This window comes from Salmo salar, chromosome ssa01, assembly GCF_905237065.1.
Source record: "Salmo salar chromosome ssa01, Ssal_v3.1, whole genome shotgun sequence".
Lineage (NCBI taxonomy): Eukaryota > Metazoa > Chordata > Actinopteri > Salmoniformes > Salmonidae > Salmo > Salmo salar.
Genome location: NC_059442.1, coordinates 86,443,705 through 86,463,675, shown reverse-complemented (window position 1 = coordinate 86,463,675; position 19,971 = coordinate 86,443,705). Strand labels below are relative to the sequence as shown.

At 46.1% G+C, this 19,971-nt stretch overlaps 1 protein-coding gene across 2 annotated transcripts in view; it reads left to right on the top strand.

The window, feature by feature from the left end:
• The window catches only part of macrod2 (mono-ADP ribosylhydrolase 2), a 1,144,633-nt gene that overhangs the window by 884,690 nt on the left and 239,972 nt on the right, over nt 1-19,971 (top strand). For both annotated transcript variants that reach the window (XM_014207733.2, XM_014207725.2), the window contains exon 7: nt 2,188-2,218. In XM_014207733.2, coding sequence (XP_014063208.1) covers nt 2,188-2,218 — 31 coding nt within the window. The remainder of the gene's footprint in view (nt 1-2,187; nt 2,219-19,971) is intronic.

Sequence of the window (19,971 nt, the reverse complement as noted above, 5' to 3'; positions counted from 1 at the left end):
GGACCTGCCTTACAACAGGCCTACAAGCCCTCAGTCCAGCCTCTCTCAGCCTATTGCGGACAGTCTGAGCACTGATGGAGGGATTGTGCGTTCCTGGTGTAACTTGGGAAGTTGTTGTTGCCATCCTGTACCTGTCCCGCAGGTGTGATGTTCGGATGTACCGATCCTGTGCCGGTGTTGTTACACGTGGTCTGCCACTGCGAGGATGATCAGCTGTCCATCCTGTCTCCCTGTAGCGCTGTCTTAGGCATCTCACAGTACGGACATTGCAATTTATTGCTCTGGCCACATCTGCAGTCCTCATGCCTCCTTGCAGCATGCCTAAGGCACGTTCACGCTGATGAGCAGGGACCCTGGGCATCTTTCTTTTGGTGTTTTTCAGAGTCAGTAGAAAGGCATCTTTAGTGTCCTAAGTTTTCATAACTGTGACCTTAATTGCCTACCGTCTGTAAGCTGTTAGTGTCTTAACGACCGTTCCACAGGTGCATGTTCATTAATTGTTTATGGTTCATTGAACAAGCATGGGAAACAGTGTTTAAACCCTTTACAATGAAGATCTGTGAAGTTATTTGGATTATTACGAATTATTTTGGAAAGACAGGGTCCTGAAAAAGGGCGTTTCTTTTTTTGCTGAGTTTATATGCGTATGTGGACACCCCTTTGAATTAGTGGATTCAGCTATTTCATGCACATTTGTGGTTGACAGGTGTATAAAATCAAGCACACAGCCATGCAATCGCCGCCATTGGTCTCTGGAGTAGTGGAAACGCATTCTCTGGAGTGATGAATCATGCTTCACCATCTGGCAGTCTGACAGACAAATCTGGGTTTGGCAGATGCCAGGAGAACACTACCTGCCCGAATGCATTTAATGCTGGTCTGGGGCTGTTTTTCATGTTTCAGGCTAGGCCCGTTAATTCCAGTGAAGGGAAGTCTTAGTACTACAGCATACAATAACATTCTAGACTATTCTGTGCTTCCAACTTTATGCCAACAGTTTGGGGAAGGCCCTTTCCTGTTTCAGCATGACAATGACCCCGTGCACAAAATGAGGTCCCTACAGAAATGGTTTGTCTAGATTGGTGTGGAAGAACTTGACTGGCCTGCACAGAGCCCTGACCTCAACCCCATCGTACAACTTTGGGATGAATTGGAACACCTTTCCACCTTTCCGAGCCAGGCCTAATTGCCCAATATCAGTGCCCGATCTCACTAATGCTCTTGTGGCTGAATGGAAGCATGTCCCCGCAGCAATGTTTGAACAGCTAGTGGAAAGCCTTCCCAGAAGAGTGGACGCTGTTATAACAGCAAAGGGGGGGGGCAACTCCATATTAATGCCCATGATTTTGGAATGAGATGTTCGACGAGCTACTTTTGGCCATGTAGTGTACGTATGTATACCTGAGAGTCTTATCCTTCAATGATGGGGTCATCATATTTTGTAGCTTAAACCATTCAAAAGATAGTGACATATTTGTTGGAAGAAAACAGAAACCGCTTTGTTTATTACAACCGCATCTAGCAACTGACATAACCCCGGCTCTAAAAATCTAAAAATCAAATGCACATTTTCAAATCAGACGACCACAAATGGGGTCGCGCCGCTTAGTTTGGGAAACCCTATTAAAGTATACTGTAACTTATATTCTGCAAGATGATGATCGTGGAACATTTCACATTAAGAGTGTATTGTATACAGGAGTGCCATGCAGTATTATTGGAACCACTACATGCCTGTGGTGGATTTCATCATAACTAGTTTTTTATAAATCACATGTAAGGTATGTTAGTGTCTGCTTCCAAAATGGTACCCTATTCCTTATATGGTGTTCTACTTCTTATCAGAGCCCATAGGGTCTGGTCTAAAGTAGTGCACTTTATAAAGGGAATATGGTGCCATTTCGGATACAGAATCGGTATGTTATGTTAGTGCTGTACTTAGTAGGAAATGAAAAGGAGCACAGAGTAGAACGGTTTCAAAGGCCACCAATTGAGAGCAATATTAAAGACAGTCAGTGAATAATAGAAACTGACATGTTTTATTTTACTACCTGCTGGCTTAGCTTTCTCTATCCCCATGCTAGAGAGATGGAAAATTACCAATAATTTTGCATACTTGGCATTTTACAATGTACATTTTATAATGTGAACATGCACTGACCGTCATCTCTCTCTTTCTTTCCACAGGCCTTCCCATGTATATCCACAGGAATCTACGGTAAGGCTGTTCTTGTTATTTTCTATCTGTGTGTTACTGTATATCTTGGATGTGTATTTATGTGTCGTACATTTTCACTCTAACCTACTATTTCCTATCATTCCTATTATCCACTCAAAACAACCCCTATGGTAATGGCCGTATCCTCTTTGTATGAAGTTTCATTCCACATAATTGCTGGTGACTGTGTGTCTCTGCAGTCTTCTGCCAATGGCGGTCTGTCACACCACACCACTCCCTTCCTAGCGGAGGAGGTTTGTGAGAGAGAGGGATGGAAGGGTACAGAAGGAAGTTTGTGAGAGAGCGGGGTGTGGGGGTAGAGGAGGAGATTTGTGAGAGAGAGGGATGGAAGGGTACAGAAGTAGGTTTGTGAGAGGGGTGGGGGGGTAGAGGAGGAGGTTTGTGAAAGAGAGTACGTAGAGGAGGAGGTTTGTGAGAGAGAGGGTTGGAGAGGGGGGGTAGAGGAGGAGGTTTGTGAGAGAGAGGGGTAGAGGAGTAGGTGTGTGAGAGAGAGGCGGTAGAGGAGGAGGTTTGTGAAAGAGAGAGGGTAGAGGAGGAGGTTTGTGAGAGAGAGGGTTGGAGAGGGGGGGGTAGAGGAGGAGGTTTGTGAGTGAGGGATGGAAGGGTACAGAAGGAAGTTTGTGAGAGGGGTGGGGGGGTAGAGGAGGAGGTTTGTGAGAGAGAGGGGTAGAGGAGTAGGTGTGTGAGAGAGAGGCGGTAGAGGAGGAGGTTTGTGAAAGAGAGAGGGTAGAGGAGGAGGTTTGTGAGAGAGAGGGTTGGAGAGGGGGGGTAGAGGAGGAGGTTTGTGAGAGAGGGGTAGAGGAGGAGGTTTGTGAAAGAGAGAGGGTAGAGGAGGAGGTTTGTGAGAGAGAGGGTTGGAGAGGGGGGGTAGAGGAGGAGGTTTGTGAGAGAGGGTTAGAGGAGGAGGTTTGTGAGAGAGGGGTAGAGGAGGAGGCTTCAGAGGCAGTACAGTATGATGATGTAATCCCTCCCCCAGTACTAATTACTTATTCTCTTTCTATTTTTGTTTTATTTATTTAACCTTTATTTAACTAGGCAAGTCAGTTAAGAACAAATTCTTATTTACAATGACGGCCTACACCGGCCAAACCCGGACGACACTGAGCCAATTGTGCGCCGCCCTATGGGACTCCCAATCACGGCCGGTCGTGATACAGCCTGGATTTGAACCAGGGTGTTTGTAGTGACGCCTCTAGTACTGAGATGCAGTGCCTTAGACTGCTGCTCCACTCGGGAGCCCAGTTCTACTAACTGATCAGATGTTGACATGTTTACTGATGGATCTAGGCTTACTGTATTTGTTTACATTTGAGAGTATTATTAAGGTTAAGTCCTCTTTGTATGTTTTCTCATGAAAGGTGCAAAGGACCCTATCTTTTCTTCCTCTAACTCTCCCTCTCACTTGGTCCCCTCACATACACGCTGAGTCTCACTTGGTCCCCTCACATACACGCTGAGACACGCTGAGACACGCTGAGATACGCTGAGACACGCTGAGATACGCTGAGACACGCTGAGACACGCTGAGATACGCTGAGACACACTGAGACACGCTGAGACACGCTGAGATACGCTGAGACACGCTGAGACACGCTGAGATACGCTGAGACACGCTGAGACACGCTGAGACACGCTGAGACACGCTGAGACACGCTGAGACACACTGAGACACGCATTGTAATGGAGTGTATGTGTGTGACCCATTTACAGCGAAACAAATCCACAGCCCCCACAAAGTGACAGAGAGGAACGAGGGACTGAGTTGTCCAGGGCCTCAGCGGCTGCTGCCTCAGTGGTGGTGGAGAGGAAAAACAGGTTTGTCAGGACAGCTAAGGCTAATTGACACCCTCCCTCTCCTCCCTCACGCCCCCTTATTCCAGCAGGCTCCGTCACCGCTGACAGATGATTGGGAGAGCATGGGGTAGGGCGTCGCCAGGGGTGCACAGGGGCTACCTCTACGTCTACCTCAGACGACCGTGCAGGAAGGAAGAAAAATGACTCCCGGCTCCGTGCTGACAGTCCAATCCCTCAGTCCGGCCCATTAGCCCCAGCAGAGATTCTGCAGCGGTCGGGCGGTGCACTGGTTAGCGTGTCGGCGTGCGGGTGAGGGAGGGAGGGAGAAAGGAACGGACGTACCACCCATAAACAAACTGGCACCCACCGTAGGGTCGTGAGGTCGCGAGGCATGATAGAGGTTATTAAGTGTTGGTCCTGTTCTCCCATCAATCATGGGGGGCTCCCGCCACACGACCAACCTGTGGTTCAAACGGATTATTCCTTCTGAGGAGCAGACACCTCTCAATGTCTTCACAACACCGACATAATCAAGAAATTCCTCACCTGAGGTGAAGGATTTCAACCTGCAGTATGTACAGTACAGTCTGGTAAGAGAGACCTTGCAGAGGCCTAATTTCTTCTGGCACTGAGAGAGAGAACGCTTTAGAACAACCTTGTAATGGGCTGCAGTATTGGAGGGTTTATGAGAGGCTTGAGATTATCAATCTTGGCACGGAGCGGAAGGAATGTTTACGTCCCAAATGGCACCTTATTCCCTTTATAGTGCACTACTTTTTTACCAGGGCCCTATATAAAGGGAATAGAGTCCCATTTGGGATACACCCAACCAAGGTCTAGCTAGCACCATGTCAAGCCATAGATGGGATTACGTCTCACATTTACCTGACAGATTCAGCCATACCCTGGTATTTAGAACCCTATCAGACCAATCAGCCTTCTAAACACCAAAACACCTGCTTCTAGTTCTGATCTGTTAGACCTGGGTTCAAATTGTATTCAGAATCATGTCAAATACTTTATCTGGGCTTGATTGAGTTTGCCTGGCGCAATGAAACCAATAGAATAGTCTTAAATGTGCAAACCCCGTCCACTTGGCATTCGAAGCAAGCTAAGCAAACATTCAAAGAATTGAAAACATTTTGATAATACTTGAAACCAAGCGTATGTACCATTGACACCCTATTGCCTATATAGTGCACTTCTTTTGACCCAGGTCTGGTAGTCCGTGTTTATTCATCCCTCCTCCTCGTCCGTCTTTGAAGGATTTGAAAGGATATTGTTGACAAAGGGGTTTTACAGTGACTGGTGGTTGTCTGAGATATGTGGCTATGTGTAATCCTCAGAGGTTCTATTTGCCTCCCAAATGGCACCCTATTCCCTACATAGTGACTACTTTTGACCGGAGTCCACTAGGGTCACAGCCACATATCACAGACAACCACCAAAAGTAGTGCTCTATGTAGGGAATAGGGTGCCATTTGGGCCGCAGCCTATGTCTGTATAGCCACACCATAATCCACCCAGGCTCTGTGGGTGTGATGTCCAGTGTGTCCAGACAGACACCTTGAGCCCAGTGTGGTGTCCAGCTCAGAGAGTCAGAGAGGGTTAGAGAGGGTCAGAGAGGGTTAGAGAGGGTCAGAGAGGGTTAGAGAGGGTCAGAGAGGGTTAGAGAGGGTCAGAGAGGGTCAGAGAGGGTTAGAGAGGGTCAGAGAGGGTCAGAGAGGGTCAGAGAGGGTCAGAAAGGGTTAGAGAGGGTCTGAGATGGTCAGAGAGTGTTAGAGAGGGTCAGAGAGGGTATGAGAGGGTCAGAGAGGGTTAGAGAGGGTCTGAGAGGGTCAGAGAGGGTTAGAGAGGGTCTGAGAGGGTCAGAGAGGGTCAAATAGGGTCAGAGAGGGTCTGAGAGGGTCAGAGAGGGTCAGAGAGGGTCAGAGAGGGTTAGAGAGGGTTAGAGAGGGTCAGAGAGGGTCAGAGAGGGTTAGAGTAGCTAACTGTTTTCACCCAGTCGACGAACGCTGAGCTTTCTGGCTCATGCACGCACGCACACACAAACACAATCCTTCTAACTCCCTCCATCTCCGGTCAGGATTAGCACATACCAACACACACACACACATACACTCCTCCCTCTTAACCCCTCCATATCTGGTCAAGATCCTCCCCTCCCATAATGCCTACTGCTCCTCCTTTCTGCAACTCTCCTTTCATCATGGGGATTTACTTTAGGGAGCTAAGCTTGGGGAGGGAGCTTGGCTGGGGAGGGAGCTTGGCTAGGGAGGGAGCTTGGCTAGGGAGGGAGCTTGGCTGGGGAGTGTTGAAGGTACACTGGGAGGATGTGCTGTATCAGTCGGTAACAGAGAACTAGGGCCCACTCCCTATTCCCTAAACTGTATAAAGATGTAAGAGCTTCATTTGAGCCAGTTTGCTACATCAGGAAAATAATGCTTCAGCAACAGGAAAGAGTGGTGGACAGTTTTCAAGAGTGTCACCATGGTGGACTCCGAAAGAGGTGCCGGTTTAGATTATAGGCACAACTGTCCTGGGGTCCTGGTTAGAGGACAGAAATGACCTGGGGTCCTGGTTAGAGGACAGAAATGACCAACTGTCCCGGGGTCCTGGTTAGAGGACAGAAATGACCAACTGTCCCGTGGTCCTGGTTAGAGGACAGAAATGACCAACTGTCCCGGGGTCCTGGTTAGAGGACAGAAATGACCAACTGTCCCGGGGTCCTGGTTAGAGGACAGAAATGACCAACTGTCCCGGGGTCCTGGTTAGAGGACAGAAATGACCTGGGGTCCTGGTTAGAGGACAGAAATGACCAGTAGGAGACAGAAATCCACACTTTATTACCACACACACACACACACACACACACACACACACACACACACACACACACACACACACACACACACACACACACACACACACACACACACACACACACACACACACACACACACACACACACACACAGCAAACAGGGAGAGGAATAGAATTGGTGAAAGTGAATAGTGGTTTTCTGCAGTGGACAGAAAAAGCAGGACATATATACTGAGTATACCAAACAGGAGCTGGTCTATTAGGAATTGGTCTAAATAACAGGATGTGTTGTTTGTCAAGCTGACCCTGTGAATATGACAGATAATGAGTAAGCGTTAGAAACACCTATTAAAAATCAAAGTCTGCCAGTGTTGGTTGCACAGACACAAAGAATAAAAGTTGACCCACTCAGTGAATGGCGTGAAGATGTATTTAGCAATGTTTAAGCTGATTCACCTTATTGTGATTATGTTTTGAAATATCTAATGTGTGAGTCTGGCTGCATAAAAAACAAAGTCTGCCAGAAAGAAGGTTGCACAGACACAACATCAAACACATAAAACTTAGCGCAGGGATGAGATTTCAAATGACAACTTTAATTTCAGTGAGAAGAGAATGTCAGAGCCTCTCATTATGGATGTAAACAAAGAAGAGATTGGATTCATGCTTCCTGATTTGGATGCTCAACAGAATACACTGCAGCCTGGTCCCAGATCTGTTCATATTTGGAGTGACATATTTGCATGTTAAACACAAGATACTATAGTCAGGTCCCAGATCTGTTGATATTTGGTGTGACAATGACCTTTTATAACTAATTTCACTGGTTAAATAACAAGTCTCCCTGAGCTTTCTTTGATTAGCACAGATGATGAGTTATCTAGTCTATCTAGCTATCTAGTCCCAAGTCTGTTTGTGCTGTATATACACTGGGTATACCAAACATTAGGAACACATTCCTAATATTGATTTGCACACCCCCACCCTTTTGCCCTCAAAACAGCCTCAATTCGTCAGGGCATGGACTCTACAAGGTTTCGAAAGCGTTCCACAGGGATGCTGGCCCATGTTGACTCCACAGTTGTGTCAAGTTGGCTGGATGTCCTTTGGGTGGTGGGCCATTATTAATACACTTGGGAAACTGTTGAGCGTGAAAAACCCAGCAGCGTTACTGTTCTTGACACAAACCGGTGAGCCTGGCACCTACTACCATACACCATTCAAAGGCACTTAAATATTTTGTTTTGCCCATTCACCCTCTGAATGACACACACACACAATACATGTCTCATTTGTCTCAAGGCTTAAAAATCCTTCTTTAACCTGTCTCCTCCCCTTCATCTACACCGATTGAAGTGGATTTAACACATGACATCAATAAGGGATCATAGCTTTCACCTGGATTCACCTGGTCAGTCTATGTCATTGAAAGAGCGTTCTTAATGTTTTGTATTCTCAGTGTATATTACACAAGAGTAAAGGCTGGAGACAGTTTGTTGCAGTGACATCATGAACATTCGGGCGACATCTAACTTGTCACGTCCTGACCAGCAGATGGAGCTATTGTATTAGTTTTGGGGTCAGGACGTGGCAGTTTTGTGTGTGTGAATGTTTGTTGGTGAGTGGGACTTCCAATTGAAGGCAGGTGTGTTGAGTTGCCTTTGATTGGAAGTCCTATATAGGTGTGTGTGTTTTTCTTTGGGGTTGTGGGTAGTTGTTTGTGATCACTGCTTGTTTAGCATGTCACACTGTTGCCGTCGTGAGTATTGTTTTGTTTGGTTTTCCAGTGGATACATTACTTGTTTTTTCATCAATAAACATGAGTATCCACATTCCCGCTGCGCCTTGGTCCATTCCTAACGACGGTTGTTACAGAACTACCCACCACCAAAGGACCAAGCAGCGGAAGAGGAGGAAGCCACAGGAGAACAGGGTGGATGAATGGACATGGGAGGACGTCCTGGACGGCAAGGGATGCTACACCTGGGAGGAAATCCTGGCCGGAAGGGATCGCCTCCCATGGGAACAGGTGGAGGCACTCAGGAGAGTGGAGGCAGCTGGACAGAGGAACCAACGGGAATGTTATGCTGGAACACGGTTGGGTAAGAAACCCGAGAGGCATCCCCAATAAAAAAAATTGGGGGGACACACGGGTAGCTTGGCCAGGCCAAGGAAGAGCCGTAAGCCAGCTACCCGTGATTACAGGGAGGTGCGTATGAGGTGGAGGGCACCATGTTACGCTGAGGTACGCACCATCTCGCCGATACGGACGCACAGGCCAGCTCCCCGCACTAGCCCTGAGGTGCGTGTCTCCAGGCTGGCACATCCAGTACCAGCCCCACACATCAGGCGTCTAGTGCGTCAGCCCAGCCTCGCCAGTCAACAGTCACCAGGGCTGCCCGCCAGTCAACAGTCACCAGAGCTGCCCGCCAGTCAAGAGTCACCAGAGCTGCCCGCCAGTCGAAAGTCACCAGAGCTGCCCGCCAGTCGAAAGTCACCAGAGCTGCCCGCCAGTCGAAAGTCACCAGAGCTGCCCGCCAGTCGAAAGTCACCAGAGCTGCCCGCCAGTCGAAAGTCACCAGAGCTGCCCGCCAGTCGAACGTCACCAGAGCTGCCCGCCAGTCGAAAGTCACCAGAGCCGCCCGCCAGTCGAAAGTCACCAGAGCCGCCCGCCAGTCGAAAGTCGCCAGAGCCGCCCGCCAGTCAGGAACCGCCAGAGCCGCCCGCCAGTCAGGAGCCGCCAGAGCCGCCCGCCAGTCAGGAGCCGCCAGAGCCGCCCGCCAGTCAGGAGCCGCCAGAGCCGCCCGCTAGTCAGGAGATGCCAGAGCCACCCGCTAGTCAGGAGATGCCAGAGTGGCCCGACTACCCGGAGCTGCCAGAGTGGCCCAACTGCCCGGAGCTGCCAGAGTGGCCCGACTGCCCGGAGCTGCCAGAGTGGCCCGACTGCCCGGAGCTGCCAGAGTGGCCCGACTGCCCGGAGCTGCCAGAGTGGCCCTCCTGTCCTCCGGCCCAGCCCGAGGGGCCCTCCTGTCCTCCGTCCCAGCCCGAGGGGCCCTCCTGTCCTCCGGCCCAGCCCGAGGGGCCCTCCTGTCCTCCGGCCCAGCCCGAGGGGCCCTCCTGTCCTCCGGTCCAGCCCGAGTGGCCCGTCTGCCCGGCGCAGCTATCGGCGCCACCGAAGTGGGCGACGCCGAGGGTGGAGCAAGGTCCACGTCCTGCACCTGAGCCACCTCCAGGATAGGTGGGTTGGGGAGGGAGGGTGTAGCCACCCTCCCTTCCCTCCCTTATTGTTTAGGGGTTATTGTTTAATGGGTTTTGTTGGGGATTTTTGATTTTTTGTTGTTGTTGTTGGTGTTTTCTGTTGGTAGGTGCATTCCGGGGTCTGCACCTTGAGGGGGGGGGGTACTGTCACGTCCTGACCAGCAGATGGAGCTATTGTATTCGTTTTGGGGTCAGGACGTGGCAGTTTTGTGTGTGTGAATGTTTGTTGGTGATTGGGACTTCCAATTGAAGGCAGGTGTGTTGAGTTGCCTTTGATTGGAAGTCCTATATAGGTGTGTGTGTTTCTTTGGGGTTGTGGGTAGTTGTCTGTGATCACTGCTTGTTTAGCCTGTCACACTGTTGCCGTCGTGAGTATTGTTTTGTTTGGTTTTCCAGTGGATACTTTACTTGTTTTTTCATCAATAAACATGAGTATCCACATTCCCGCTGCGCCTTGGTCCATTCCTAATGACGGTTGTTACATAACTTGTCATTGTCGTTATGAAAAACGACAGCTTCTGCATGACAGAAGCCAATATACCCATCAGTTAAAAATGAATGTATTAAATGTCAACCTATCATGCCAGGCAACTAAAAGCATCTTTCTAAACAACATTTTAGTTAGTTGCTATCTAGTTACTTAGATCTCTGGCTAGCCAGTTTCAAATAATGACCAGAGTATAGCTGACAAAGTCTTAACTTTATCTCCTTTTAATTAATTTTTCCGGAAAATAAACCCACAACAACATCATTATTTACAAGCGTACAGAAAATAGCTTACGGTTATGAGTGTGACAAAATAAAGTAGGTAATTCTATCTGAGAAATGTTTAACTCTACACTCATAACAGATGGATTTGTTCTTGTTGCTGTAATAGCTCAGTAACCACATCAATGGACGTTGTGACAGTTGCAGACATTAGCTTTTTTCATGCCTGTGCAACAAGGAAACCTACAGTTGCAGCGATGGTCTACAGACAGAGTATATATTAAATGTGGTATTGACCAGCGACACTTGTCGCATTCTAATTGACTACAGACATGTCGTTAGACCAAGTATAAACTGGCCTTAAAGCAATATGAGGCTCTAAAAAAATTATAGAAAATAAAATATGTTTTATTGTCACAAACACATGACAGGCGCAGTGAAATGTGTTGTTTTACAGGGTCAACCATAGTAGTACTGTAAGGTTCTGTATTTCTTTTCTTAGTCAACCTTGTGTTCTGTTTCTTTGTGTTCTTGAACGTAGCCCTGTTTCTTTGTGTTCTTGAACGTAGCCCTGTTTCTTTGTGTTCTTGAACGTAGCCCTGTTTCTTTGTGTTCTTGAACGTAGCCCTGTTTCTTTGTGTTCTTGAACGTAGCCCTGTTTCTTTGTGTTCTTGAACGTAGCCCTGTTTCTTTGTGTTCTTGAACGTAGCCCTGTTTCTTTGTGTTCTTGAACGTAGCCCTGTTTCTTTGTGTTCTTGAACGTAGCCCTGTTTCTTTGTGTTCTTGAACGTAGCCCTGTTTCTTTGTGTTCTTGAACGTAGCCCTGTTTCTTTGTGTTCTTGAACGTAGCCCTGTTTCTTTGTGTTCTTGAACGTAGCCCTGTTTCTTTGTGTTCTTGAACATAGCCCTGTTTCTTTGTGTTCTTGAACGTAGCCCTGTTTCTTTGTGTTCTTGAACGTAGCCCTGTTTCTTTGTGTTCTTGAACGTAGCCCTGTTTCTTTGTGTTCTTGAACGTAGCCCTGTTTCTTTGTGTTCTTGAACGTAGCCCTGTTTCTTTGTGTTCTTGAACATAGCCCTGTTTCTTTGTGTTCTTGAACATAGCCCTGTTTCTTTGTGTTCTTGAACATAGCCCTGTTTCTTTGTGTTCTTGAACATAGCCCTGTTTCTTTGTGTTCTTGAACGTAGCCCTGTTTCTTTGTGTTCTTGAACGTAGCCCTGTCTTTCAGTTACTCACCTGGTGTCATCAGCTCCTTATTTAGTTCAGTTCATTCTGTTTGTGCCTTTGTGAGGTATTGTTTGTTTTGACTCTACTAAGCCTTTTCCTAGCTTGATTGTGAGAACCAGTTATAGCCTTCAGTCCTAGTTTTGATTCACCTGCCTGTTTGCCTATGTGTGTATGACCATTGCCTGCTTGTGACACAACACAACACCTAAGGAATTTTAACAATGTAACATGGCTAACCAGAATATAAAACCATGTATGTTTTTTCAAAAGGATCTACAAAGAACCTTTGAGGTTAAGAAAGGTTCTTTATAGAACCATTCTCCATAAAGGTTCTATTAAGAACCATGAAAAAGGGTTCTATATAGCCCCATTGTTGTAACCGTAGTGGAACCCTTTTTTGGTGTTATATAGAACCTTTTCTTTATAGCACCATACAGTTTCCATTTAGAACCTTATGAGCATCAACCATCAAAAAAGGGTTCTATATAGCACCAAAAAGGGTTATGCTATGGTTTCAAGCCAACTAACCCCAATCTGGTACTATTTAGAATCATTGTTGTGTGTGTGTAAACCGCAGCCATGTTGGACGTAGGAAGTGACTCTGGACGTGTTGACATCACTGGTTGGCTGTATTAGGTGTGTAATATACAACTATTGGCTAGTAGCCATCTTGACCAATACACTCTTAGAAAAAAAGGTGCTAAGTAGAACCATACAGGGTTATTCTGCTTGTCCACATGTCCCTTTTTGGTGCTGGGAACCCTTTGCATAGGGTTCTATCTAGAACCCTCTATGTAGGGTTATTCAAAGAACCCTTTGTATATGGTTCTAGCTAGAACCCTCTATGAAGGGTTCTACTGAGAACGCTTTTGTCTTTGGATGGTTCTTCCTAGAATCCTCTATGAACGGTTCCACCAGCTTTTTAAATTGTATTATTTATGACAATACATTACATATTTCATAAGGCCTTTTTTTAGGGCCTTGTTATACCCTAAAGCCGTCCGCATGCTTCCCAGCTGAAACAGTTCGGAAGAGTTTATGCATATATTATGACGACATTTTGTGACGTTATTTTTCCGGCTGTTCGGGCACACAATATCTTTTCTCCAGGCCAGCCGAAATCTACGCCCCTTCGCCCGTGATTGGTCAACCATAGGGATTCTTCAATAAAGTTTTTTTGTCATTCAATGAGAGACGACTCGTTTTCATGCACATTTTTTCATTGAGAAATACTGCACTAAACATCTTAGTTAAATGTAAAATTGTGCAACTAAGATCTCCTTGGCAAAAACATAAACATTAATGACAGATTTCGTAGATTAATTCGGACTGTTTTGAGGAAGTGTATACTGGCTACAGCGTCACAAAATGGACAAACAGTACTATTGCCCCTTTTCTCTCGTTTTTCAACCGAAGGTCTTTTAAGGGAGTATGCACTAGAGGTCGACCGATTATGATTTTTCAACACCGATACCAATACCGATTATTGGAGAACCAAAAAAAAACAATTAATCGGCTGATTTGTATATATATATTTGTAATAATGACAATTACAACAATAATGAATAAACTAATATAATACATAAATAAAATCTATTTAGTCTCAAATAAATAATGAAACATGTTCAGTTTGGTTTAAATAATGCAAAAACACATTGTTGGAGAACAAAGTAAAAGTGCAATATGTGCCATGTAAAAAAGCTAATGTTTAAGTTCCTTGCTCAGAACATATGAAGGCTGGTGGTTCAATATTCCCAGTTCTTCAATATTCCCAGTTAAGAAGTTTTAGGTTGTAGTTATTATAGGAATTATGACGCGTCGACTATTTCTCTCTATACCATTTGTATTTCATATACCTTTGACTATTGGGTGTTCTTATAGGCACTTTAGTATTGCCAGCCTAATCTCGGGAGTTGACAGACTTGAAGTCATAATATTATTTCACATCGAAAGAATCCTTCTTGACTTCCAAAGAGTCCTTCTTGCCTTCCAAAGAACACTTCTTGTCTTCCAAAGAGTCCTTCTTGCCTTCCAAAGAGTCCTTCTTGCCTTCCAAAGAATCCTTCTTGTCTTCCAAAGAGTCCTTCTTGCCTTCCAAAGAGTCCTTCTTGCCTTCCAAAGAACACTTCTTGTCTTCCAAAGAGTCCTTCTTGCCTTCCAAAGAGTCCTTCTTGCCTTCCAAAGAATCCTTCTTGACTTCCAAAGAGTCCTTCTTGCCTTCCAAAGAATCCTTCTTGCCTTCCAAAGAGTCCTTCTTGCCTTCCAGAGTCCTTCTTGCCTTCCAGAGTCCTTCTTGCCTTCCAGAGTCCTTCTTGCCTTCCAAAGAATCCTTCTTGCCTTCCAAAGAATCCTTCTTGCCTTCCAAAGAGTCCTTCTTGCCTTCCAGAGTCCTTCTTGCCTTCCAGAGTCCTTCTTGCCTTCCAAAGAACCCTTCTTGCCTTCCAAAGAATCATCAAAGAACGCTTTCTTCCAAAAACGGTTCTCAGGATGTTAAAGGTTCTAGGTAGAACCCTTCCAAAAATGGATCTTCTGATCAAAACCTTTCTTGGTAGAACCCTATCCTTCTGCAAAGAACCCTTTTGAAACCCTTTTTTCTAAGAGTGTAGAATAGTGTAGAATAGTGTACCACATGGCCTGAATGGTGAAGTACACATAAACTATGCCAAATATAGTTGTTATGATGTATATAGTGCTATTTCGTTATTTTATTTAACTTAGTGCTGCATGTTGGAGCTCGGAGCCTAAGATTTTCACTGTACCCTGCAATCAAACCTGCAACCCTGTATATGTGACTATTAAACACTGAATCTGAATCTCTGAATCTTAAAATCTCTGAATCTCTGATTCTGAATCTCTGAATTTGAATCTGACCAGATAAACACTGTAAGTAACAAATCAAATCAAACTTTATTAGTCACATGCGCCGAATACAACAAGTGTAGACTGAACCATGAAATGCTTACTTACAAGCCCTTAACCAACAGTGCAGTTCAAGAAAGAGTTAAGAAAATATTTACCAAACAAACTCAAGTAAAAAATAATAAAAGTAACACAATAATATAACAATAACGAGGCTATATACAGGTGGTACTGGTACCAACAAGGCTAGTAGTAGAGTATAGAAAATGAATGAGGCATGTATACACATACAGTTACATAGTAGTAAGGGCTGTTAACATACAGACATATATAAAATATATAACAACTGAACCCTGGTGGAGAACAGAAGTTTACAGAGGTTGTCTCAACCATCCTTCCTGGGAATCAATCAAATGTATCAATCAAATGTATTTATAAAGCCCTTCTTACATCAGCTGATGTCACAAAGTGCTGTACAGAAACCCAGAGAGGAACCAGGCTATGAGGGGTGGCCAGTCCTCTTCTGGCTGTGCCGGGTGGAGATTATAACAGAACATGGCCAAGATGTTCAAATGTTCATAGATGACCAGCAGGGTCAAATAATAATAACAACTAAAGCACCAGCAGGAATTGGGGTCTGTTACCCCCAGCAGGTAGAGCCTGTTATTGGCTAGTCTTGGCCAGGTAACTGAGTTCCCTGGCAACTTGGTCCCTAACACAGAGGTGTGAAGTGGCCTCTACCACTGGACAATGGAGTCAGGCTGAGGCAGGGCATTGTAGCCTACCTCAGCAGAAAAGTCTACAGAGTGTGTGTCTCCCCCCAGGGCCAGAGGGAGGGTTGAAGAGAGAGGGTTTTCTACAATGTGGATTATAATTAATGGATATTTTTTGGAGGGGTTGATGCAGTTTTTGTAAGGGAAAATCAAGTCTAAAATTCAGAAGCTTTTTTAAACCTCAAATACAAGTGATCAAATTAAGATCCTACATCTGTAGTGCACTACTTTTGACCAGAGCCCTATGGGATTCCCTATGGGTCTTGGTCAACAGTAGTGTACTACATACGGAATAGGGTGCCATTTGGAATGTAGGCCCTATACTCAGAGGGAGCAGGGGGAGTCTTCTAGCCCATTTGACAGAGTTACACGGTGTGCTCTGTACTCTACACTAGCCTTATTCTACTCCAACGCTACGGATGATAAACCAAATGTAAAAATACCTCACTCCCTCTTCATTCCTCACCCAGAGGACAATAGCTTTAGCTACTTTGAAAAGTACAACTTTTCTTTGTTGCGTATCACTCAGTCACAGCGAGCACAGATGTTTTGAATAGGAGAGAAATAAAATGTCACCCGTGTTTAATTTTATCATTTAGGACACGAGTGTGTCATCAGCTTCTTGGAATGTTTCCGAGGTCATCTAAGTAGACTGCTCTCTCTCGTTTCTCTCTCCACACCTTTCTTCTCCTCATCTTCCTCTCTCTCGCTCGCTCTCTCTTTCTCTCGCCTCGACCACCTCTACCTCCCTCTCTCTTTTGATCTTTCTATTTTTTGCCCTCTCACAACCCTACTGCCCTTTCTTTCTTTCTTTCTTTCTTTCTTTCTTTCTTTCTTTCTTTCTTTCTTTCTTTCTTTCTTTCTTTCTTTCTTTCTTTCTTTCTTTCTTTCTTTCTTTCTTTCTTTCTTTCTTTCTTTCTCTCTTTCTCTCTTTCTCTCTCTTAACTCTACCTTACCCTCTCTCTCTTTTCTCTATATTTTGTCTCCTTCCCTGGTCTGATAAGTCGGTCATGGTCACAGCCCTGCCCTGTGTGTCCCTGTGTCCCTGGCTGTGCTGCCTGCTTTAGTAGTGGAGCTCTGGGGCATTTGACACCTGGTGGTGTCTGGAGTCTTGTCCCTGTCCTAGGTGGCTGGGCTGCTGCTCTGTCCTCTAGTGGGGTCGGTCTAGTAGTATGTCGATTTTAGAGGGAAGATTTTTCTCTGCGGTATAGGTCGTAATACTGACTTTATTTCGACCATGATTTCTCCTTATTCTATTATCCAGAACTAGTGAAAACACACTGCAGAGTATTAGAATGACAGTGAACACAGTATATTTATTTCATACCAGGTTATATGGTGTATTTCTGATAGGTATTAGACCGGCCATAATTCAACTTAAGGGAACTCAAATATGGTCATACTAGATTGGTTTTCAATTTGTCCTACGGAATTCTCTGACCCAATTCATCAAAATATACATGGTTATTGATGAGTAAATGAAAGGGAAAAGTAATTAAATGATCCATAACAGGTATACAGAGTTATCTTATCGATTACTGCAACAGAGGACGTTGATTACAGCAAAAGCCTTGTATGGAATACTGTGAACCAGGACTCAATTTGATTTGGTTTACAGAATACATGGGGGAGGGAGAGAGAGAGAGAAAGGGAGAGAGATGAGAGCAAGAATACAGAGAAACAAACCGTTGTTCTTCACACCTCTGAGGTTTTCACTTTATTTTATTAGAGAATTGAATCATGTCGAACAATGTTGCTTATCAAATTCCCCATCGATTGAGGCAACCATTTTAGCTGCCCTATTTATTGATGGAGCAACAAAAACATTGTGGATCAAACGAGATTGTCAGTGTGCCTAAGTTTATTTAATGTCAGGGTTAGGGTTATTTGGGTTAGAGTGCCATAGGGATAGTCCTCTGAGGTTCTGAGACAAAATGAGCAATATTATCTAACCGTTTCCTATCATCCTCGGTCACTGAGCCTACATGGAAACAGTCATGTAATGGACGGTACTGTATGTACTACGTTAATATTATGTAATCACACCCTTTAGTCCACGTGCCACAGTCCTCTCTCTCTCTCTCTCTCTCTCTCTCTCTCTCTCTCTCTCTCTCTCTCTCTCTCTCTCTCTCTCTCTCTCTCTCTCTGTTTTCCTCTCTTCCTGCTCCATTTGCTGTGTGGAGGGTTCAGCTAAACCTAATCTGTCAGCGTGAGGGAGCGAGGGAGCGAGGGAGGGAGGGAGGGCTGGCGTAGGGGCTAAGCGTCAAGCGGAGTGATGACTGGGCCCTCCAGGACTCCCTGCTCCTCACCTGTCTTCTGCTCTCCTCTCCCCCTCTCTCCCCCGTCTCTCTCCTCCTCTGTCTTAACACTGGGAATACAGTGGGCTCTGGGAGATTTGTCTTAGTGAGACACTGCTGATGGGATCTGTGTATAACAGGCAGCCCAGTGCTGGGTCTCTGATGAGGACTCAGGTGGTGCAGTGTTATTTCTGCTGAAGGCACAGCCTACTTTATCAACCCTACACACCACGGCACAGCATACACCAGAGAGCGGTATGGAGGGTAGGGAGAGGCAAAGAGAGAGAGAAAGAGAGAGAGAGTGATTGTGAGAAAGATTGTGAGAGAGAGGGGGAAAGAGAGAGAGAGACCAAGTGAGAAAGAAAGGAAGTACAAGTGTTTATTAACTTTTTTTGATATTTACAAGTTGTGTACTAAGGTTTGAAGAGCCTGCTATTTCGACTGTATTCATTGTTAGTTGATTTGTAGGAGGCAGTCAATTTGAATGGTCTTGTTATGTAAAATGAAAGGACTGTAGCATCACACCATTGTGGAGCTGTGGAGCTATAGAGAGCTCTGCTGGCAGTGGAGAGAAATAGAGAGCAGGAGGTAGGGAGGAAACATGTTATTTTTGTGTCTGTTTGGAGTACATAGACATGCTAGTCCAGGCTGGGGAGAAGGGGTGAGGAGGGTGGCAGGGTGATGTTATGAGGGGAGAGGAGGGGAGACAGGGGAGGAGGTGGGATGTTGTGAGGACGGAGAGGGAGGGGACAGCAGGAAAATGTTGAGCGGGAAGGAAGAACAGAGGCAAGGTGAGTCGGGGTGAGGAAAGACATTTTGTGCAGAAGAGAGGAGGCAGGGGGATGTTGTTGTGAGGAAGATGAATGATCATAGAGCACTGTAAAAGCACTGCGACTGCTGCTGTTGACCTTGAGCGTCTGTGTGTGTGCTCTCTCCCTCTCTCATCGTGCTTCTCTTGCTCGATCTCGATTGCTCTTCCCTCACTCTCTTTGTCTCTTTCTCTCTTTATATGCCTCTCTCACTCGATCTCTCTCGATCTCGGCCTTTCTTGATATATCTCTCTTCCTCCCTCTTCTTCCTCTTTTCTCTCCCTCCATCACTCTCTCCAGACCTTCTTTTCCCCTCTCTATCTCTCTCTCCCTCCATCACTCTCTCCAGACCCTCTCTATATCTCTCTCTCTCTCCCTCCATCACTCTCTTCAGCCCCTCTCTCCCCCTCTCTATCTCTCTCTCCCTCCATCACTTTCTCCAGACACTCTATCTCTCCCTCTACCTCATCACTCTCTAGACCCTCTCTCCCCCTCTCTATCTCTCTCTCCCTCCATCACTTTCTCCAGACCCTCTATCTCTCCCTCTACCTCCATCGCTCTCTCCAGACCCTCTCTCCCCCTCTCTATCTGTCTCTCCCTCCATCACTTTCCCCAGACCCTCTATCTCTCCCTCTACCTCCATCGCTCTCTCCAGACCCTCTCTCCCCCTCTCTATCTGTCTCTCCCTCCATCACTTTCTCCAGACCCTCTATCTCTCCCTCTACCTCATCACTCTCTCCAGACCCTCTCTCCCCCTCTCTATCTGTCTCTCCCTCCATCACTTTCTCCAGACACTCTATCTCTCCCTCTACCTCATCACTCTCTCCAGACCCTCTCTCCCCCCTCTCTATCTCTCTCTCCCTCCATCACTTTCCCCAGACCCTCTATCTCTCCCTCTACCTCCATCGCTCTCTCCAGACCCTCTCTCCCCCTCTCTATCTGTCTCTCCCTCCATCACTTTCTCCAGACCCTCTATCTCTCCCTCTACCTCCATCGCTCTCTCCAGACCCTCTCTCCCCCTCTCTATCTCTCTCTCCCTCCATCACTTTCTCCAGACCCTCTATCTCTCCCTCTACCTCATCACTCTCTCCAGACCCTCTCTCCCCCTCTCTATCTCTCTCTCCCTCCATCACTTTCCCCAGACCCTCTATCTCTCCCTCTACCTCCATTGCTCTCTCCAGACCCT